At 36.5% G+C, this 23848-nt stretch overlaps 1 protein-coding gene across 1 annotated transcript in view; it reads left to right on the top strand.

Moving 5' to 3' along the window:
• The window catches only part of NOX5 (NADPH oxidase 5), a 39301-nt gene extending 25871 nt beyond the window's left edge, over positions 1 to 13430 (top strand). The window contains exons 9-16 of the mRNA XM_051980778.1: positions 3688 to 3830; positions 5329 to 5508; positions 6088 to 6132; positions 7363 to 7487; positions 8504 to 8588; positions 11267 to 11366; positions 11686 to 11852; positions 12400 to 13430. Of these exons, the coding sequence (XP_051836738.1) occupies positions 3688 to 3830; positions 5329 to 5508; positions 6088 to 6132; positions 7363 to 7487; positions 8504 to 8588; positions 11267 to 11366; positions 11686 to 11852; positions 12400 to 12531 (977 nt within the window). The 3' untranslated portion in view covers positions 12532 to 13430. The remainder of the gene's footprint in view (positions 1 to 3687; positions 3831 to 5328; positions 5509 to 6087; positions 6133 to 7362; positions 7488 to 8503; positions 8589 to 11266; positions 11367 to 11685; positions 11853 to 12399) is intronic.
• Positions 13431 to 23848: the final 10418 nt, after the last annotated feature.

The raw sequence follows: 23848 nt of genomic DNA, 5'->3' as shown, positions 1-23848 counted from the left end.
CAATTGCTATTGTGTATTATATACCTAATTTCTTCTACTGATCTACCACTCTACTTTTCAGCCAGTACCAAGTTGTTTTCATGATTACTGCTTTGTAATATGGTTTGAGATCTGGTACAGCCAACTACTTTCTTTCACATTATTTTTCATTGATTCCCTTGATGTTCTTCCAGATAAATTGTTATGATTTTTCTTACTCTTTAAAATACAATACATTTTTTGGTACTTTGGTTGATATGACATTGAATAAGTAAATTGTTTAGGTATAATTGTCACTTTTATTGTATTGGTTCCTCCTTCCTATGAGAAATTAATATTTCTCCAAATGTCTAAATCTAACTTTATTTGTATGAATGGTATTTTATACATACAGTTCCTAGGTTTGTCCTGGCAGGTAGACTCCTAAATATTTTATATTGTCTGCAATTCTTTTAAATAGAATTTCTCTATCTCTTGCAGCTAGGCAATGTTAATAATGCATAGAAATGTTAATAATTTGTGTGAGTTTATTTTATATCCTGCAACTTTTATAAAATTGTTAATTATTTCCATTAGTTTTTTTAGTTGATTCTCTAGGATTCCCTAAGTAGTCTATCAAATCTCTTAAATTTTATTTCCTTATTGCCCATTTTTATTCCTCCATTTTTTCTTGTCATTGCTATAGTTAGTATTTCTAGAATGAAATTAAATAACATTGGTTATAATGGATATCCTTGCTTCACCCCAATCTTATTGGGAAGACTTTTAGCTTATCCCCATTATAGACAATACTTGTGATGGTTTTAGATAGACACTATCATTTAAGGAAAGCTCCACTTATTTCTAGGCTTTCTTAATAGGAATGAATGTTGTATTTTGTCAAAAGCTTTTCTGCATCTATTGAAATACTATTTTATTCTTAATAAGGACTATTATGCTGATAATTTTCTTACTACTGGACCAATCTCGCTTTCCTATTATCCTAACTGGTCATAGTATATTTTCTTTGTTGTATTGATATAATCTCATACTAGTATTTTCTTTAAGATTTTTGCCTTAATAGTCATTAAGGAAATTAGTTTATCATTTTCTTTCTCAGTTTTGCTCTGTTTGATTTTAGGCATCAAAATCACATTTGTGTCATAAAAGGATTTGATTGGGCTCCTTTACCTATTTTTTCCAAATAGTTGTTACTTGGTTTTTAAATGTTTGGTAGAATTCACTTGTAAATCCATCTAATTCTGGGAAATTTTTCTTAGCAAGCTCATTTATGAGTTCAATTTCTTTTTCTAAGATAGAATTATTTATGTTTCCTATTTATGCTTCTGTTAATATGGGCACTTTATATTTTTGTAAACATTCATTTAACTTAGATGGAATATAATTGGGCAAAACAATGTCTAATAATTATTCTGATTTCATCTTTATTGATGGTACATTCACCTTTGTATTTTATTTACTGATAGTTTGGTTTTCTTCTTTCTTTTTTAAAATCAAATTAACCAATAGTTTATTTTATTGGCTTTCTTCCCCTCCACATAAAACCAGCTTCTCATTTTATCTGTTAGTTTAGTGATTTTCTTACTCTCAATTTTATTAATCTCTACTTCATTTTCAGGATTTCCAATTTCATGTTTAATTGGGAATTTTGAATTTGTTGTTTTCCCAGTGTTTTTTTTAATTGCACGCCAAATTCATTGATCTGTTTTTTTTCTATTTTATTGATCTAAGCATTTCAAAAAATATATTTTCCCCTAAATACTGTTTTGGCTGCATGCTATAAGGATGCATTTTTGTTATTTTTGTTATTCTCTTTAAGAAAAAAAAATCTTTCTGTGATTTGTTCTTTGACTCACTCATTCTTTAGAATTATATTATTTAGTTCCAAATTAATTTTTAACATATTTTCATGGCTTTTATTAACGATAATTTGTTGTATTATAGTCTGAAATGCATTTAATATTTCTTTTTTTCTGCATTTGGTTGTAAGGTTTTTATTCCATAACACATGGTCAATTTGTGTGATGTGAGGAGTATAGCTAAGAAGACACTCTTTTCTATTCCCATTAAGTTTTCTCTAGAAGTAGAGTATATCGTTAAAATGTTATCATCTCATTTCCTGTTTATTTTATGGTTAAAATTGTCTATTTCTAAGAAGAGAAAATTGAAGTCCCCCACTAGTATAGATAGTGTTTTATTGCTTTTTGATGTCATATGGCGCATTAGATTCTATTTGCCCATTCCTAATTCTTCAGTGAACTTTTGAACCTCCTTTTTCCATGTGGTCAATTCTTTTCTTTAAGGAGTTCACTTCAGAGGAGTTTTGTGCCTTTTTAAAAAGCCATTTGGCTTATTCTGGGATTTTGTTTTTGTTCTTGTTTTTTTGTTTGTTTTGTTTTTTTGACAAGATAATTTTAGATTAAGTGGCTTGCCCACAATCACACAGATAGTAAGTGTAAAGTGCTGGATCTGAACTCAGGTCCTCCTGACTCCAAGGCTGGTGTTATATCCACTGTGCCAACTTGCTGTGCTATTCTGTTTTTAAGATGGTATTTTCTTCAATATTTTTTGTGCCTTGTTTTTTACCAAACCCTTGACTCTATGTTCATAATTGTTTTTATCATTCTCTTTTATTTTCCTGATTTTTCCTCTATTTGATTTTTAGAATACTTTTAGAACTCTTCTAGAAATTCTTGTTAGACTTATATCCAATTTACATTTTCTTCTTTAAGGCTTTGCTTGTAACTGCTTTAATATTGTTATATTCCTCTGGGTTTTGAGTCTTGATCTTCCCTGTTACCAGATTAACTTTTTATATTAAGGTTCTTTTTATTGTTGTTGTTTGCCAGTTTCTGGACTATTTCTGGTCTTTGTGTTAAAATTGGGTTCTGCTCCCAGGATGGAGAGGATACTGTTCTTAAGCTTCAGGTATTTTTTGCTATTCTTTTTTAGAACTAGCTTTTGATTTGATGTTTCCAAAGTAGCATAATTTAGTAAGATCATAGGATCCAGGGAGCGTCATAACTGTTCTCCTGGAGAGAAACCCAAAAAGTGACCTTGTTCTCCTTTGGCCATCAACACTATCACTCTTCTCCATACTGGAACTCATGACTCAGGGCTCTTGCTCTCCAGAAGCTACAAGTGCAATTAGTTCTTTTGGCCCTAGTTCTTTTGGCAGCAATCTGTATGGAACTGCATGTGGGCAACAAAAGAGGGTCCTGAGTTCAGTAGCAACAAAGGATTTACTGAAATCTCTTTCCAACCTATCTCTTGGTTTAAAAGTTGTCCTATCTCTTCATTGTCTATTGGCTGAGAGTTACCAAAGTTGCTTCTGTTATCAATGTAGTCACCTCCAAGGAGCATCTTGAGTTGCGTGGTTTACCCTGAGCTCTTGGCTTGCCTGAGCATCCTGTGAGACAGAAGTTTCCTGATGACCTCCTAAATTATCTTTGCTAGAAAATTTTTTCACCTGACTTTTTGTTGGTGCTGTTAATCTAGAATTTTGAGGAATTATGTTAGAGTTGTTTGGAGGGGAATTTAGGAGAGAACAGCTAAGCAGTTTCTCTAGGGAGGCATATTGGCTCCCTAATTTTTTGTAAAGCATTTATCACAGTGTCTATTACATAAAAAGTGCCTAATAAATGCTCATTTCTTCCCTGTAAAATTCAATTTTATATCTCTTCTCTACTTGTCTCATCTCCTTCCCAGATACCATCTGGTTGCATGTCAGATCTCAGGGACAATGGACAAATAGAGTGTATGACTACTTCAAGGCTTCTGATCCCATTTGTTTTGGTACCAAGAGACTGACCCAGAACCTGAAGCTCAGAAGAAGTCAGAGGATGCCCCAGGTAGGTTACCAAAGAAGAAGGGAAGTTTCCCTCAAAAGCCATGGGTTCCATTCAGAGATATGCTGGAACCAGCTTTCTGGGTAAAAAAAGTGTCCATGACACACTTAAAATTTAGTCTACATTATTAAAATTTTCTCTGTTACTTAAGCTTAGACAATGAACAACCAAAAAAAGTCAAGCCTTGTTTGCAGATTTCCAAGGTGTAAATGCTTCATTGAAAATTTAAGAATAGATTAGAGCTAACCTCTAGCCTAGGACACTAATGTAAATACTCCCCCTAAAGTCAGTTGATAGAATTTACTGAGCAATAGAAGTCTGCACAGGGCTAGAATTACTACTTATGTAATTAGCCTGCAGAATTTGTTAGCCTTCAGAAGACCCATGGGATGGTGTCTGTAATTCTAATGGTTAAAATTAGAATTTTATAAACTCTTTATATTAGTTATTTTATATTATATTATGTAGTTATATTAATATATAATATAGTTATATTAGTTATATTATATTATTTGAGGTGTTGCTTGTAACTGCTTTAATATTGTTATGTTCCTCTGGGTTTTGAGTCTTGATCTTCCCTATTACCAGATTAACTTTTTATATTAAGGTTCTTTTTATTGTTGTTGCTGTATATTATTAGAACTATTCTCAATTAAAAGGCAAATGCTGGGGAGAAAGAAGATAAACTATTCTCGGGCACTAATACCTTAGTTAAAAATCTGAAGGCATCTCCCGACAGGAGAGGAAAAAAAAATCATCAGGACATGGAAGGGGAGTAGTTAGGGAGCATGGAGGCCTAAGATAGTGGCCAGTGAAAAGCACACTGGACGTGGGATCAAAGAATCTGCCTCTAGTTATGTGTTTTAATTATGGGGAATATCATGTAGCCTCTCTGGTCTCGTTTTCCTTATCTGACAAATGAAGTCTTTAAGGTTCCTTAAATTCTCTCTCTCTCTCTCTCTCTCTCTCTCTCTCTCTCTCTCTCTCTCTCTCTCTCTCTCTCTCTGTGTGTGTGTGTGTCTCTCTCTCTCTTTCTGTCTCTCTCTGTCTCTGTCTCTGTCTCTATCTCTCTGTCTCTCTCTCTGTCTCTCTCTTTGTCTCTCTCTCTCTCTGTCTCTCTCTCTCTCTCTGTCTCTCTCTGTCTCTCTCTCTCTCTCTCTCTCTCTCTCTCTCTCTTTTTCTGTCTCTGTCTCTGTCTCTCTCTCTCTGTGTAATGTATACAATGGCTTACAACATTGCCAGATTCTATCCCTGCCTCCCCTGGGGGTTTATAATTTTGTAATAGAAATAAGAAAGACCCAGGAAATGACACCAAGGCAATTTTTGATTGATCAGTCACATCTGAACAAATAGCATAAGATAAAACAACACCTTGTGACTGAGGGTAAGGGAAAAGAAGGAATCAGAGCTGGACGTGCCCAATCAGGCACAGCAACTCAAAGGGGAAACTAAGCAGGAAAACCAATCAAAACATCTCAACACTGAAAACTGTTGTTTCCAGGAAACCAAGACCCACATCTTAAATACTTGTTCTGCTGGTACAACTCAAGGAATACTGGCCTCTAACGTGGAGAAAACAGTGGAACTGATGTCCTACAATCCTGAGAAACTGACCCAGAAAAAGGAAGAAGACCTTACTGATTGTGGAAAAGAGAGAGAAGAGAAGCCTCAGCCAAGACGTGTGAGCCTGTGGCACTGGAAGGAAGCTGGAGGGGGGAAGGAAACAGAGGGGTTAGGAGTAGAGAGGGGTCACTTTGGACTCTGAGCTCTACTCTATAACCTCTAAGGTTCAGTTTTCTGCTAAACTGGCATTCTTAAAAGTCCTCAAGATATAGGATATAGTCCTTCATCCTTTTTTGGAGAAGAAGGGTTCGTATAACCTCGCCCAAGGAAAAGCATGGCATGGCGTACCCCGGTGATCGGGAATGGGGGGGCTGCCTATCTTGCAGAGGGAGAGGAAGAGTGGGCCATCAGCAGTGGAGATGAGTGTGTGTGTAATCTCTATCACTCATGCTGCAGCAAGAATCTATTTCCCTTTGTTCCTGCTGGCTTCCTGGAAGAGCATTACTCCCAAAGGGAACAGATGAAGTGCCCCATAATAACTCTGGAGTCCAGTGTTTGGATGACCTTTAAAAAAGGCTGGAAGGACTGCCCTAGCCTCCTCCCAGTTCCTGCAATAGAAAAAGGGTTGTTATGGCCAAGAACAGGGAAAATGCTTAATGTGGCTCTCTGAACCAGCCCAACTTTCTGTCCCTTGTAGGTCTTAACTCTGTTAAATGAAAACCAACGATTATGTAACATCAAGGTAAGAGAATGCAAGAGAAGAGGGCATGGGGTAAGGGGTGGGCAAGTAGAAGTCTTTAAAGAAGTTGTGAGTCATGTGACCCTGGGAGAATCTACATTTGTCATTTGTTTTCCTCCGGATGGAGAGGACCAGAGCTATAATAGAGGCTCTGTTGGAAGGTTTATCCCTATGGGTGAAGGAGCACTCAGTTGAAAATGAAAAGACCTGAATTCGAATTTTAGTCCATCTCTTGTTTAACTTATGTGGTCTTGGGAAAGTAATAATCTCTCTGGGTGTTAGTTTCCTCATCCATAAAATGAAGGGCAAAGTGAAGAAAAAGTAGAAAGATAATTGTTTCTGATGTTAGCCAACAGATTCAAATTCCACTTCATTTGTGTTTTTGATGTGTTCATTTTGTGGCCTCAGTACCCTCTCTAGATTTTCACTGTCGCTTCTGTGAAATGAGGAGGGTGGAATAGACGACTTCTAAGGTGCCATCCAGTGCTAACTCCATGGTTCTATGTCATTATGCCCCATTGACATAACAAATGGAAACTGTCCATTGGGCCATTCTACTAGATAATGGAAGGGATCTCAAACCAATTCCCTCATTTTATAGATGCGGAATCTGAGACCTAGAAAGATTGTGAATTTTCCAACATTGCCTAGCTTGTAAATGACAGAGTTCAGATTTGAAATCAGTCTAATAATTTTTCTATTGTACTAAATATAATACTTAATTCAGAGGATCCATTTTCTAGTCTCTGTTCTGCCATGCATTTTAATAATACCTAATAAGAGCTAACTTTATATAGTACCTACTACATGCCAGGCATTATACTAGTTATTTTACAGATATTATCTCATTTGATTCTCATAACAGGTAAATGCTATTTTAATCCCCATTTTACAACTGAGAAAACTGAGGCAAACCAAGATTAAATGACTTGCCTGGGGTCATGCAGCCAAGTGTCAGAGGCTGCCTTTGAACTCAGCCCTTCCTAATTCCTAGTCCAGAACCCTCTCCATTGCATGACCTAGCTACCATAGACAAAGCACTTCCTATCTCTGAATCTGTATCTGAAAAGTGAAACGTGGACTCTCCCAGTGATTATCTGGCTTCTTCAAAGAGACCCCTCTTCCCCAGGAAAAGTGGGGGGGAGGGAGTGAGTCCCCAGAGCCTGAGCAGGGCTGCTCAGCAATCCAGAAGGAGAAGCATGAAATTCTCCTCCTTCCCTCCTCTCACGCCAGTGCTACCTGGATGGTCCCTATGGGACTCCAACCCGACGGATCTTTGCTTCTGAACATGCAGTGTTGATTGGGGCTGGTATCGGCATTACTCCTTTTGCCTCCATTCTGCAGAGCATCATGTACAGGTGAGTGGGAGATCTGTACTGTCTTGACAGTAAGAGAATTCTGTGTACCAGATTGACTCTGTCTTGTAAAAACTGACTCTATTTTGAGACTTAAATTTCATTTTTCTATAAATCCCATCTGTTTATTAATCCTAGGAACTGAGTGGCATCCTGTTTCATATCACAAGTCTACCTGCTCACTCTGTCCCTTTCCACTTTGAAAAGTCCCTAATCCTTCCTCCTATTAGATTATTTAGTCTTATATCCTGGTTTATGTCAGAGTAACTTTTCCTTTAAAGCATAAAAATCTGTCTTCCCCTACATTTGGGGTCCAATGTCAAGCTGAGGAGACTTGTCCCAATGTGTTATGCTACTGGCATGCATTACTTAATAAATCAATATGTTCAGAAGCTTGAACGGTTGTTTCCTCAATTATTTCAGATTTCACTTGTCATCCAGCCTTGATCTGCTGAAGTCTAGAGAGAATCTGGCTCCATTCTTCTCTTCCTTCTGTTTTTTTTTTTCCTTATTCTAAGCCTATCCTTGTTGTCATTCCACTTTTGAAACACTGGATCACTCAGACAGAGGAGTCAAGCAAACTTCCTCTTTGATTAAAACATATTCAAATATTCAAAAAGTGAAAGTAGTTTCCAAGAGTATTATAAAACTATCCAGAAAATAAAAGCATCAACAAGGAAATTTTTAAAAGATAGCAAGGAGGTTCTCTAAGGTCTCAGGAGCTCATCACCAAAGTCCTAAAAAATGATTTTATGGATACCCAAAGGGTCCACAACCAGTCCCAGATCAAGCCATTGGAGCCAAGGTTAATTCCAATGGGCCCAGATCTGCTCATAACTTCTTTGCTCATGATAATCACTGCTAGCAACCAAAAAATGTTCCATCAGTATCTTGGTCCATTATACCCTCTTTCCCCCTTTCCTTTACTTTCCTCTTCTCCCTTGTTCTTCTTTTCCTCTCTTTTTCATACTCCAGCTTCCAATCTCTCTCATTGGCCCTCTCTGATTAACTTTACTCAGGTACCAAAAGAGAAAACAAAATTGTCCCAACTGCCATTATTCGTGGTGTGAAGATGTCAAGGATGATGAGATGAAGCTGAAGAAGGTAAGTGGTGGTTTTCTAAGAGTGGAGTGGCTGGGATCACATCCTTCTCTAATTAAGTATAACTAACTAGAGCAAGAATGTCCTTCACTGAGGGAGGAACAAGATGACTTTTTAACTTGCTGGAGTCCTTCATTACTTTTCCACCTCCTCTCCCAAAGCCTCTCCCAACCCTGCTTCCCCCATCCTGCTTTCCCAGGGGCCCAATGTTCTCATGCTGTCCTATCTTTGGGGACCTACTCTCCCCCTCCTCTGTTTCATCCATTCATCATCTGTTCCTTTTTGTGAGAGGATCTTAATTATCTATCAGGAAGAAAGCATCTGATTAAGCTAATCAAAACAGATGGGAAAGGCTGTCATATGAAAGAAGGATCAGACTTACCCTGTATAGTTTCTGAGGGGAAAATTAGAACTCGTAGGTAAGTATATATGATCTGGGAAGGCAGAGAGGAAGATTTAGATTATGCATAGTAATTAAAGTTGTTATACAACAAAATGAGGGACTTGGCTTTCAGAAAAATGAGTTCTCTATCATGAGAAGGATTTGAATCTTTGTCAAAGACACTGCAAAAAGGGTTCTTGCTTTGAGTAAGAGGCTCTATTAGATTTTTAAGAGTCTATGATTCTAATGCCTCCTAAAGTTTACATTCCAATAAAGGACTGTATGTCTCGTTTTGAAGGCGAGATAGTCAACAAACATAAAGAAATAAATTTCCGGGGGGGGGGGAAGGGAAATGTATGTAGTGCTGTGGGAGTAGAGATAGAGGGAAAGATAATATTCCTTGGCCATTCAAATAACACTGAGTTATTTTAAAGCACATCCTATTTGCTTTGGTGGATGTATTGATGGGAGAAATGCTATAACTTCCATCTCCTCTTTTAAAACTCCTTTTTGGCTTCCATTGTATTATATTTCATACCTTTAACATTATTCTAAAAAAAAATCCATAGGCTTCAAAATGGATCCACATCACCAAAATGTTAAGAATTCCTGCTCTAATTTTTCTGTTTTGCAAAAGGATTTGTTCCACATCCAACTCCTTCCATCTTTTTAAAAAAATAACTTGGGCAGAAAATAGATGAGTTTCCCACATATTTTTTAGTGTAGGACTATGCCAAGGATACAGGGTATATGGCCATGGCTGTGAGCTGAGTGCAGAATGTGGCAAGTCCCAGAAGGCTGGGAGTTTTGGACAAGAACATCCTACAAACTCACTGCACCAAAAGCAGTTTAAGATGCCCTCTCTCTTAAGTGTCTAGGTCAGAAAGGAAACTTTCTTGAGATTCTGGCAAGACCTCATGGTGACAAGTAAAGTTGCAGAGGTTGTAGTCAAAAGGCCTGGATTCAAATCTTCCTTCTGTACCTAATGTCTGTGTGAATTTGAATGTATCACTGATCTCTATGGGCCTTAGATTCCTCATGTGTAAAATGAGGAGGTGGATTGGTGACTTTTGGCTTTAGACTCAGCTCTGCCATCAGCCAGCCCTGTGACCTTAGATAGATTATTTTTCTTTGGGGTCTAGTTTGCTCCTCTGCCAGAGGAGGGTCCAGCTACATGAATTCTGAGTTTCAGAAGCCATGAACCTTTTTGCTATAGGCAACATACTGGCAATCAAGAAAGAATAGTCACGGACATGAGCCTATTCTATAACAATAATAGAAACTTACAATTTAGATAGCACTTTAAGGTTTCCTGACAACTACTCAGTGGTTGCCAGATATTATTCTCCTGATTTTAATTTAATTTAATAAACATTAATTAATAGCCTACTACATGCCAGACACTGTGCTAAGCCATGGAAATACAAAAAGACAGTCCTTGACGTTAAGGAGCTAATCTTAATTAATTATTAATCTAATAGGGGAAACAACCAAGATTTCCACTCAGCTCTCCATAGTCCAAGGTCTGGCACACTTTCCATTACATTATACTTGCAACAAATCAGAGAGACACATAGAGAATCAGGCTGAATTTCATAATTAAACAGGATATCCAGTCTTAGTTATTCCAATGGAAAAGTCAAGAGCCAGGACATAGATGATTTGTGTTCTGGTTATCTGTTGTTTAATTTTTCAACCTCACTTTCCTTATGGGCCAAATGGGCGGGTTGGGTTTGATGACCTCCAAGGTCTCTTCTGACTCAAAAATATATGATTTATGATTTTTTTTACTTATTTGGGTTTCAGCTTTCTCACGTGAAAAATAAACTAAAAAATTACAGGCAAATGAATATAAGGGAATATTAACATCTCAGTGGTGTGCTGATCTGGAGTTAAGACAAGCTGAGTTTACCTCTGTCCTCAGGCACTGTGTAATCATGGATAAATCACTTAATCTTCCTTCCTCACAGTTGCCTCAGCTGTAAAAAAAAAAAAAAAAAAGGAATAAAAATAGTATCTCTCAAGATTGTTGTGAGGATAAAATGAAATAATATGTGTAAAGCACTCTGCAAATCTTGTAGTGCTAAATAAATGCTAGTAGTAGGTAATAGGTGGTGGTGATGGTGGTACTAGTAGTAGTAATATCACAAGTGGTTGTCATAAGGAGTGAATGTAAAAATGTGAAATAATCTTCACTCAGAGCCTTATGCACAGTAGGTGCTCAGATGATCAACTTGATTGAAAGTATCTTGAAAAAGTTAATGGCATATTTACTAATTTGATGGATTAATATCACTAGGTGGATTTCATTTGGATCAACCGGGACCAGAGGTCATTTGAATGGTTTGTGAGTTTGCTGACCAAGCTTGAGATGGATCAGGTCAAAGAGGAGCCAGGAGGTAAACTGAGATGGTCAGATAGTCTCAAGGGACTTTACAGGAAGGCCTGCAAATGAGGTGCTCCCTAATAAGCAAATTGGGAATGGTATAGGCACAGGGAAAGTCAAAGAGGGTGGTAAGGGAATTAGGATCTGTTTTGGGAAAGAAATTCCCACAAAACCCTAAATTATTGCAAGTTTTGAATTAGAAGTTGGTTAAATAAATGAAGTTCAGAGCCTTTCCATTGCTAACTCAAATCCAAGAAGGGATAGAACTGGATCATGTCCTCGCTCAGCTGAATTAGCCTCTCCCCAAAGCACACTCTCTCTCTTACCCCCAGGCCATTTCTTGGAGTTGCACATGTACATGACTTCAGCCCTGGGCAAGAATGACATGAAGGCCATTGGTCTACAGATGGCACTTGACCTCCTTGCCAAGAAAGAAAACAAAGACTCCATCACTGGGCTGAAGACAAGGACCCAGCCAGGGAGACCAGACTGGAACAAAGTAAGAACCTTGTGGTATCATATAATTATAATATAGTTTAAAGTAATCACACACACTAGCACTTTCATACTAGTCTGTGATTCTCCTTGCCATCTAGAAACCTACCCATGGAGCCACCTCTTCTCGCCCAGGGAAAATAGGCATGATCTTTTCCATTTCTAAAATGGGGAAACTGGGGAGCATGCCTGGGGATCCCAGCAAGGCTTTGGCTATAATTTAAGATCGTAGAGAGACATTGGTGTGATCTCTACAAGTTTTACAGAACATGGTGGAGAAAAGGAGGCCATTCCAGTAGAGGAGTGAGGAAAAGACCCAGGAAATAAAATTATGTGCCTTGTTTGAGGGGCATGGAGTTAGTAATAGAAACGTGGGTTAGTTTCTGTCTTCAACCAAGATTTCCTAACTACTTCAATCACTTTTCTAGACCACAATTTCCTCATCTATAAAATGAGGAGGTTGAAGTAAATTATTTCTAAATTCCCTTCTTGTTTAAATCTATGACCAATCTCCTCTGTCCCTTCCTCTTCTTTTTCCTCCCCTGCTTCAGGTGTTCCAAAAGTTGGCTGCTGAAAACAAGGGCCAAGTCCAGGTCTTCTTCTGTGGATCTCCAGCTCTGGCCAAGGTGCTGAAGAGTCACTGTGAACTGCTCAACTTCAGATTTTTCAAAGAGAATTTCTAATCTCCTACCCTGCCAGCTCTTTCTTCCTAGGATTTGGAAAACTGCCATTTCTGGAGGCATAATTTAATAGCGATTTATTGTTATTATTGCATGTCAAAACCTGTTATTCTGATCAAACTTAAGGTCACATAGACTACTTTAAAGGACAAAGATAAGAGCAGAGGTATTAATGCTCATCTCCAAAATTTATGTTGTCCTGATGGAACTGAAGAGACCAATGCCAGATGGATATCCTTTGATACACAATGTGGGAAAAAACATATTCTTGAATGTTTGTATTCTAGAACTTCGAAGGGCTATGATATTTGTTTCTTAACCATCTCAGGCTGAAGGCTAGCTGGGATGAGAAGATTATATGTGCAAGCAGAATAACCTAAATCTGAGTCTCTCATTATAAAACAGTGAATCTCTCTTACAGGATATTGTGAGAATCAGATGGGATATCAGAAAGCTCTTTGCAAAACCCAAAACATTATAGTCACCTCTCTTTTTATCTTACTGATTGGAAAACTCAAAACAACACTTGAAAGCATTCTCAGAAGATCAAAATTTGAAGGTTTTTTCTGGAATTCTCTTCCTTGGGATTTTCAGATATGTGAAAGAGTCCCTAGGAGAAAATTTCAGCAGGAAGAGCTCATCCACAGTATTTAACACACATATACACACACTTTTACATTTTTTTCCTTTTTTTTTAGAGGATCTATGATTTAAATGGGGTTAGAAAGTTCTCCATGAGGAAACTCCCCTATTAATGCAGTTCAGAAACTATTTAGTGACCTAGAGTCTTAGAGGGCTCCGTAGGGCTGTAGAAGTCACAAGCATGTCATCTATGTGATTCTGAGGTGAGATTTGAACCTAGGTTGTCTTGACTCTCTTATTTATTTTATCATGCTTTCTACTCCCAGTGATTGATATATATATATACATATATACATATATATGTATATATTCATGTATATGCATATGTATATGTACACACACATGTATGTATATATGTATGTAATTTTGTGATGTTATGGAAGCATCAAGGATCTGTCCTAGACCAATATGATGGTAAATTATAGGACTCTAGGAATTTCTAGGGCCAGAGTCAGTAATAAAAGAGATAGTTAAAATGTCCTTATGGTACTGATGAAACACTAGAGGGGTAAACTCTGGGCCTAAATAGTTGAGGACCTTTCTCATCTGGAGACTAGAAGGACACCAACAAAGAAATTTAGTTCAGGAGGACAGAGTATGAGTAGAGTGAGTGGGAGGCTAATATCATAGGATCATGTTGAGAAAGCAGAAAACTTCTCATATTGTACATGGGGAAACTGAGGTCCACAAAGGTTCTGTGACTTACCTAGGGTCACACACCAAGTAAGTGCCTAAGGTTTAGTTCTTCCTGTTTTCCAATCCAGTGCCCTAGTCATTATACTACAGGGACAGACAAAAGAGGACAGACAAGAGTTTCCTGTAGGAATTTTTTTATGCCATCAGTATAGTTATTGCTGTTTAATATTTTCTTGTTATGCTTTTTCGGGATGAGGAAAAAACCCACTAATAATTCATTCCTTAATACTCTAACCCCACTCCCATCTCATTCAGTCATAGAGTCCCACTTAAAAATTTAGCTGAAATAGTCCCTCCCTTATTTAGCACTGGCAGCATCAGTGTCAGATAGTGTTGGGAGGATAGAACCACAGGTAGACAATTATCCCAAATTGGGGTGTGGATGGAGTTAGGAAGGTGATGATGCTCACTCTTCCACATTCTACTTTACCATGAGGTTCCCAGGAACATATTTTAGCAAAAACCAGAGAACTTGAAGCATCTCTCTATAATGGACAGCTTGTGAGGGCTTATGAGTTTGAGTTGAGCTAAGCTGACTAACCATTAAAAATGTCTATCAGTTGTCATTTTCAACTGTATGTGCCCTGAAATTCCCTTAAATGTAATAAAACTTGTACTCCAAGATCATTTGTGTCTGCTAGACTACAATGCTACTTCCAGAAGAGAAGGGACAATGTGTGAATTAAAGCTGTCAGAATCATGATGAAGTTTTTCTGATAGATATCCATCTGCCTTTCTTGTCTTCTTGTTAGAGTTAATTTAAAAATGATAATAATGTCCAGTGGATGATACATGGGAGGCTTCTCTTCAGGAAGCAGTCCTCCCTTTTTGTCCCACCATCTGATGGATGGGATCTTATTTGCTGAGTCACAAAATACAGGAATACTCCACTTTTTTGTGCAGACTTAATGATCATTTCATTGATATAGGGGATTCCCAGTACAGAAACACTTCCTTCTAATACAGACTGAAAAATCCTTTGTAGCTCATAGAGTTAGAGTAGCTTTGAGCCCTGAGGGGTACTGTCTCAGACATATACATGCCTAGGACTAATATATTTCAGAGGAAGGATCTGAATGCAGGATATGGTGACTCTGAGACTATTATATCATAATGCTTCTCTAAATCCAACTAATGTTGATGATTGCTCATTTAAAAAAGAAAAAAACAGAATTTTTGGTAAAACAACATTGTGAGGAACACTTATTACAAAGGAACTAAAAATGGCAGGTGTGTTCTTGGCTGGACAAAATGCTCTTTAAAGAGACCTGAAGAAGTAATAGGGAGTATGGAACATGTTTCACACTGGGCTGAGGTGGACATGGCAGAACAAGGTAGATGCAATCTAAACTTGTTATAAAAATTTGAGAGCAGACGTGGGCGGAGAGCAGAGCCCCAAATTGGGCTTCTAATCCATGTTCTTTGCCTTCAAATCCAGGTCTCCATCTGAAATATTACTCTGTGTCTCACCAGTCCAAAAATCTCATTTTACATATGAGGAAACAAGTCTGGAGAAGGAGAAAGACTAAGGTTACATGGGTAATAATTAGCAAAGCTTCAATGAAGAGAGAAACCCCTTTCACTCAGACTTGCATACAAATGAGTTTGAGGTAGAACAAAAACTAAGCAAAACAGGGTAGATTCTTGAGCTTCACTCTCCTGACCCTCAGTCCTGCCTTTATTATGTAAATGTGTCAGTACCAGACCAGCTGGCTTTGATGCTGGATTTTGGCCATTGGGAAATCTCATTATCTCTTGAAGGCAGAGATTCTTAACCTTTTTTTGTGTAATGGACCCTTTTGGCAGGCTGGTGAAGCCTAAAGAATCTGCCACAGAATAATTTTTGTTGCCTGCCTACACTTGTGATGGGAGAAAATGCTAATTTTCAAATAGAGATTAGTGAAAATAAAGATGCATTTTCCCTCCATCCAAGTTCATGAATCTGGTGAAATCTATTATTCAATGGCAGACTTCAGTTTAAGGACCTTTGCTCTAAAATAAATTTGGGGAGAATCATCACCAAATGAGGAACTGAGAACTGAGAAAAAAGGGAGAATAGAACAGGACATAGTGAGGTGGGGGGACAGTTGTGCAAAATTCCACTAATTCGGAAGGAAAGAGCCCAACAATCAGGTGGAGTAAGTTCGATGCCTTACAGAGTCAGTTGGGGCAGAAATGTATGCCTGTGAACTGTGAATTGCTTAACATGGGAAGAGACTTAGATGAGGCTTTGAGATCTAGCTCCCAGGAAAATCACCATCAGAAAGGAGGAAGTCAGAAAGAGAGCAGCAGTAGGAAAAAATGAGAGAAAAGACTAACTAAAAAGACAAACACCTCATGAAGAGAAAAACTCAAAGACCATAAATGAAAGCAAATAATAAATAGTAAAAATATTAACAGAAGGAAATATGGCCTCCAAATCTAATAGGTGAATTCATCCATCTATGAATTAATAATAAAAACAAAAGAAAATGATCCAACACTTGATGATACAGAGAAACTTTTGAATTTGAAGATAACCTGGAACTATTATGACCTGTTTCTGAGTGGGTTAAAAGAGAATTGAAAAATTTGAGGACAGATTGTCTAACCTACACAGCAAAAATAGTGGACAGAATGGAAATCTTGAATCTGTAATAGCAAATTCCAGTGAAAAAAGAGGGGGGGGGAGGGAGAGAAAGAGAGAGAAATTGATTGCAAATTCAAATACACAGATGTGAAAAACAATCTATAAGAAGAGAAGCAAAACATAATAACATCAATAGAAAATAAGTTCTCTATTAAATTAAAACATCCTGATGTCAAAGACAGGGTGCATAGGAATAACTCAAGAATTATAGATCTTTCAGAAGAACATAACAAATTTTTAAAAACCCTGAAAACCATAAAACAAGAAATAATATTAAAAAAACTGCCCAGAATGTCTGAACATAGAAAATGAAATATCAGTTGGAAGAAATCATAGATTGCCTCTGGAAAAACAAAAAAACCATAAAGCTGCAAACTCCAAGACATATAGTGGTTAAATTTAACAATTCAATTCAGAAAGAAGTTTTACAAACAACCAGGATTAAGACCTCAAATACAAAGAAAAAAATTCAAATAACACAGAATTATTTTGTTCCCAGGAGGGAATGAAATCTTATATTCTGAAGAGTAACAGAGCTCAGAATTCAGCCTAGGTTAATTTGCCAATCTGAGATTAATGAAAATGAAATAAATGAAAAAATGAAATGAAAAATGGGCATTCAATAATAAAAAAAGGTGTTTGAAACATTGTTAGAAAGAAAACCAGACCTGATGAGATTATTGATTTGTTAAATACCCCAAATAAACTGAAATATCAGAGAAATAAATGAATGCACATCCAGGGAGAGCAGCAACAACAGACAGTACAATAAGAGATTTCTTTGTAAATGGTCACAAAGGGACAGGGGTAAAGGCAGAAATCAGAGTAGAGAGGTAGGCCTGGGGCAATATAAACAAAATTTTGTGACACATAGCTTATGACTGAATCAATGATTTTATGTGGAACTATATTACAAAATGTAAGGGTGCATGAAAAGGGGGGTGAAGCAGGACAATAAAGAAGAGTATCTGATAGCCACAAGTCAAATTAAGAGCTAGCAATATGGAGAAAATAACCTCTTGTGGTATCAGAAAGAGAAAAGAGTATGGTGTAAGGAGGATACCCTGGAAATTCTGGTTACACGAAGGAATATAGAAAATCAAGAGAACATATAATTGGGGGGTCATGAACCAGAATGAGAATTTGGAGTAGACAGAAAGATAGGATAGTTAATGAAGAGAATGAAAGAAATCTCAGCAAATGGGTACAAAAGAGGGAATTAAAAACAATTAATGAATAAGATTTGTTGAAAAGAAGTGGGAATTTACTTAATAGAAAAAAAGATGGAGAAAATATATAGATAAAATTAGGAAAAAAAGCAGGAATCAATAAACAAAACCCCAAAGGGAAGGGATAACAAATGGTAGGGAATATTGGTGGTCAAGGGAAGAGAGCAATAGGAATAGGGCCACCTGTAAAATAAGATTAAACAAAAGACACTGAAGAAATCATGGAGAAGAGAAATAATAATTAAAAAACTATTCAAAACAAATAGAGGAAATTATAAATTTCTCATCCTTTTAAAATATGAATGAATTATCCAGTAAAATGGAAAACAGTGACAGATTGAATAAGAAAACAAAACTTTATAATTTATTTCCTATAAGAAACATTTAAAAAACAAAGACATACACAAAATAAATTTGAGGGGATAGAAAAAAATTTTTACTGTATACTCAATGAATTAAAAAATAGAATTTTCAATAATGCTATCTCACAAAACATTCAAACTTTCAAAAAGAGAAAAATAAAGTAACCTTATTATACTGAAAGGAATCATAGACAAGAAACCAATATCAATAATAAACTTAAATTTTAAAATAAACCCCTTGAATGTCTTAGCATCCAAATTCAAAAATAATAGATTATCTGAGCCACAAGAAAATATAAATAGTAACCCAATAATGAGAGAAGACTTTAATATGCTTCTCTTCCTTCTGTATAAGTTTGACAGGAAGATAAAAAGGGAAAATATGGAACTGAATAAATTGATAGAAAGACAATCTAAAAGACTTGTGATATCTTCTAAATGGTATAGCAAAATTGCAAAAAAATTTTGGAACTACATCGAATTTGTACAAAAATTGATCATATATTAGGGCAGAGAAATGTTACAAACAAATATAAAAGACAGAAATAGTAAATACATCCTTTACAAATTATAAAGCAATGAAAAAACGTAGTCATTAATTCTGGGATCACAAACAAAATACACAGAGCCAAATGGAGACCTGATAATGAAATCCTAAATAGTAAATAAATCAAAGAACAAATCACAGAAACAATGCTTATATAACCAAAAAAATGAGATGATGAAACAATACACCAAAATTTCTGGGGATATAGCTAAAGCACTCCTCAGGGGGAAAAAATCATATCCCTACAGCTATATATTAACAAAAAAGAAAAAGAGAAGATTGATGAACTGAATATGTATTTTTAAAAATTAAAAAGCCAACAAATAAACAAATTCCCAAAAAGCACAAAAGATGAAATACTAAAAATGAGATGAGAAATAGATAATTTGGAAACAAAAACACACAGAAATAATAAATAAAACTAAAATCTGTTTCTTTAACTAATTTAATTAATTTGATTAAAAATAAAAGGGCAGATGATCAAATTTTTAAAATAGCAAATGAGCAAAGTGAAATCACAAAAAAGCCAGAAGAAGAATCAGAGTATATTATGTACAAGTATATGCTAATAAAACTGAAAAAATAGAAGAAATGGAGAAATAGCTTCAAAAATATAAATTTTTCAACCTATCAGAAGACCAAGGTGAGATCTTCAAAGATCCAACCTCAGAAAAGGAAATAGATTTAGTTGTAAAGGAACTACAAAAGGAAAAAACAACAACCAAAAAACCAAACAACTCTAGATTCTGAAGGATTCATAGGAAAATTCTATCAAGCTTATAAAAAAACTAATTGATATTCATACTTTACAAATTATTTTGAAAAACTGAGAAATAAAGCATCCTACCAAAAATCATTTTATGACATAAATATAATTCTAATATAAAAACCAAGGAATGATAAAAACACAGTAGGAAAACTATTAGACAATATAATTAATGAAATATCCTTAAGGGAAGAGTAGGAGAGTTCCATGGTGTGGAAGGATCAACAGTGTCATACATACATTCATGCTCCAAGGCATTTGACTTCAAAAGTCTATATTCTTGAGAGGATTCTGGGAAGATGAGATAAATCATAAAATTCCAAGCTGTCCAGGTTTCCCCCAATAAGCAAGACAAGTAAAAAAAAAAAAAAAAGACAAATAAAAAATTCACCTCAGGGCAAATGCAGAATGGTAAAAATAAATAAGAATTGGGGCAACAGGGGAGCTTCCTGGGACAATAAGAAAATATACAGAAAAAGATCCTAGGGCAGAAGTTTGGCCCACCCGGGAAATATAAATATATCCAGGCTAGTTCCACTGAAACAGCAAGCAGCCAGCTCTGGGGCTAGCTGGGTTGGATGGTAATCTCCCTCCCAGCCACAGGAATTTTTACTACTACCCTCATCCCCCAACCAGTGTGGGAAGTCAGGTGTCTAAGTTGGGGAAGAATGAGGAAATTTGTGATGATGAGGGATACAAGCCTAGCTGTATTGAGATGCAGCACTGGGTCAGAAGGAGCCAGCACAGCCAGGTAAGCTCAGAAGCAGTGAGGCAGGGATGCTGCTGGCTGTTCTTGTTTTTGGATTTCAGGCCAGAGGGGAGAACTGCAGCAAGAGGTACCATCACCCCCACTCCAGAACTAGAGGTGATTGCACCAAACAAACAACAATGTGTGTGTGTGTGTGTGTGTGTGTGTGTGTTTGTGTATTTGAAAGAGCAGAAAGTGTAATGTCTCTGGAGGACCTTGGGACCAGCTTTGATCTTAGTGCAGGAGGCAGGAGAGTCACCAGGAGGATAGTCAAAGATGGAATGTCTCTCTTTCCAGTCCTCTCAGCTCTTATATATCTTATTACAATTTTATCATTACAGTATACTGAGTATGTGTGAACTAGAGAACCATTATATCACCATATTAAGTACTAAGAATATATGTGAACTAGAGAACCATCATCTCATCAATTCCACTGAGTTAACACCTTGTTTCAAGTATACAAGTTCTACAAGAAAGAACCCAAACATAGAAAGTTACTTTGGGAATAGAGAAGACCAAACTTCATTGTTAGAGGTCAAAAGTTTTTCCTATCCCAGAGAGAAATATTAAATGATCACCTGCCCAAAAAGAATTTGCAGAAGAACTAAAAAAAACTTTAAAAATCAAATAGAGAGATTGAGGGGAAAAAATAAAAACAATCCAAGAAAAACAAGATCATGAAAAGAAAACCAACCTACTAGAGAAAGAGATCCAGAATCTTAAGAAAGAAAATGATTCCTTGAAAACTAGAATTGGGCAAGGGGAAGCCAGTGAAGTTATAAGAAAACAGGAAATAATATAATAATGAAATAGAATGAAAAAATAGGAGAGAATGTGAGAAAGCTCATAAAAAGAGAACTGATCTGGAAAAGAGATCAAGAAGAGAAAACATAAGAATTATCAGATTACCTGAAAGCTGCAATCAAAAAAATAGTCTTGATAATACAGTAATACAAAAAATAACTAAAGAAAATTGTTCTGAGATGTTAGAATAAGAGGAGAAAGTAAAAAATAGAAAAAAAATCCACCAATTACCACCTGAAACAGATCCTATAAGGAAAATGTCCAGGAACATCATAGCCAAATTCCAAAACTCCCAGGTTAAGGAAAAAATATTACAAGCAACAAGAAAAAAAAGACAATTCAAATATGGTGGAGCCACAATTAGACGTTCACAAAACTTAGCAGCAACTACATTAAAAGACCACAAGACTTATAACATTATATGTTAAACAGAAAAAGAAGTAGGATTGTGGCCTAAAATATCATACCCAGCAAAATTAAGTCTAATTCTGAACAAAAAAAAGGACATTCAATGAATTGCCAAATTTTCAGGATTTTGTTGCAGAAAGATCTGAATTTAATAGAAAATGTGACATAGAAGATCCAAGGGAAATGTAAGGCAAACACCAAAGACTAATTTTATGGGACTCAAGAAGGACAAACTGTTTATGTTCTATATGTGAGAGTGTAAACCATATATCTAAGATTGTCATTAGTAATTGAATACTTCAAAAGAAATATTGGGGTAGAGCTGAGTATGGTGTGATTCAAAAAAGCAAAAGCATGTAGAAAAAGGTAAAAAGAGTACTTTATATAAATGAAGTAGAAGAAGAAGAACTAGAATCCTACTTTTATCAGGAATGTGCTAAAGAGGAAACAAGATCGATAGAAAGATAGATAAATGTAGATATTTGTATATATGTGTGTATAAAAGTCTTCTAATTTTATAAAGAAATAAGAATGAAAGAGGATAGAATGTGGGGATAAAAGATTGTGTGGATTAATAAAAATGGGATAAAGAAGGAGAGGAAGAGTTGGGGAAGGACAAGGGGAGGGATCCTGGGCTGAGGGAGAAGGACTAAATAATAGCAGGCAAGATAGCAGGTAGAAGTAAAGCAGAAGAATCAGCAGGGATAAGAAATAAAAGATATACACACAAACATAATAATAATAATCGGGAATAGAATTTATTAGAAAAAAGTAAGGGTTAGTAATCATTGATTTTGAACAAAATTATAAAATAGATTTAATCAAAAAAGAAAAATAGGGAAATTACACTACGTCAGCCATATTAATCAATATTGTTTTAGATAATTTTAGATAACTAGTATAGTATAAGTTTGGAATATTACTGTGGTGTAGGAAATGAATTGGTAAATTTAGAAAATTGTGGGAAGACTTGGATTTGGGAAGGATGATGTTATCCACCTTCAGCAAAACAGAGGACAAGCAAGCATAGTGTGGGCTTACACAGATATATATGAATATATATATGTATGTATGTATACACGTATATGATTACAGATATCAAGGTATGTGTATATATATATGTATATGTATATGTATATATAAAATACAAAAGTCTTTAATTTCCAATGTTTTGCTTTCTTTCAAATGACTGGAAAGCATCTCTAATAGACTATTTTCAATAAAATATTTTCTTTGATTAATAACTGGATCATATATTTAGAACTGAAAGGGACCTCAAGAGTCATCTCAGACAATCCTATAATTTCATAAATGACGAAACTGAGGATCAGAGTTTAAGTGACTTGTTCAGGGTCTCACAGCTATTAAGTATCTAAGGTAGGATTTGAATTCTAACTCCCTAATTTAAACTCTTTCCACCAGAGTCAGTATCACGCCTCCCAGGAGTGTTTACATTTTAAACAGGGGATAATAGCTTATGCGGTCCTCAGTAATGAAGCTCTAAGGATGGAGAATCAAATACTGGGAAAGATTATGTAACCATCTACTGATATTAACCAACACCCACCGCCCCGGCTTGCTGGGAGGGTAAAATGAGAAAATATTTGCCAAGTGCTTTGCAAACCTTCGCGTTCTACAGAGGTGCTGTCTGTTATTATCTTGTAAAAGTAAAGGGCGGGACTCTGTCATCTGACGCTCCTTCTAGACCTAAATCTTTGATCCCATGATGAGAAAGTCTTTGCAAACCCGTTTAGGATTTTCCGCTCTGATCGCGATATTAAGCTGTTTGCTCACTAGAGGGCGGAGTAGACTAAGTAATCCCTCCCAAGCCCGGACCGTTAGACTGGCTGACTATGGCCCATCAATAGAGACTGGTGGGAATCCCTGAGAGCGAAAGCCTGGAGTCTTCCCCACTCCTCGGCCGGGGTGGGCGCAGACGCACACGACCCGGGCCATCAGAAAGATTCCACGACGGCCGTGGTCCAATGGACGGGGCTCCGACTCTGGAGGCAGCATCTGGGTTAATGGCCTTGGGCTCTCTGGACCTCAAGTTCTTCATATGTTAAATGTGTTAGATGAGGTCACCTCCAAGTCTTGGGGGATAGACTGGACCCCGAGTCAGGAAGAGCTGGACTCAAATATAGCCTCAGATATTCATTCATTTATTTTATTTTATTTTATTTTGGCTGAGGCAATTGGGGTTAAGTGACTTGGCCAGGATCACACAACTAGGAAGTGTTAAGTGTCTGAGACCAGATTTGAACTCAGGTTCTCCTGACTCCAGGGCTGGTGCTCTAACCACTGCACCACCCAGCTGCCCCTCCAATATTTATTAGTTATGTAATCCTGGATATCACTTAACCCTGTTTGCCTCAGTTTCCCTCATGTGTAAAATGTGTTAGATGAGGTCACCTCTAAGATTTGGTGGATAGATCAGTGGACTTGGACTCAGGAAAACCTGGGTTCAAATCTGGCCTCAGATATGT

This window comes from Antechinus flavipes, chromosome 2 (assembly GCF_016432865.1).
Source record: "Antechinus flavipes isolate AdamAnt ecotype Samford, QLD, Australia chromosome 2, AdamAnt_v2, whole genome shotgun sequence".
NCBI classification, from domain to species: Eukaryota; Metazoa; Chordata; class Mammalia; order Dasyuromorphia; family Dasyuridae; genus Antechinus; species Antechinus flavipes.
Note: the sequence above shows the minus strand (reverse complement) of the source record. Positions and strands in the feature narration are given on the sequence as shown.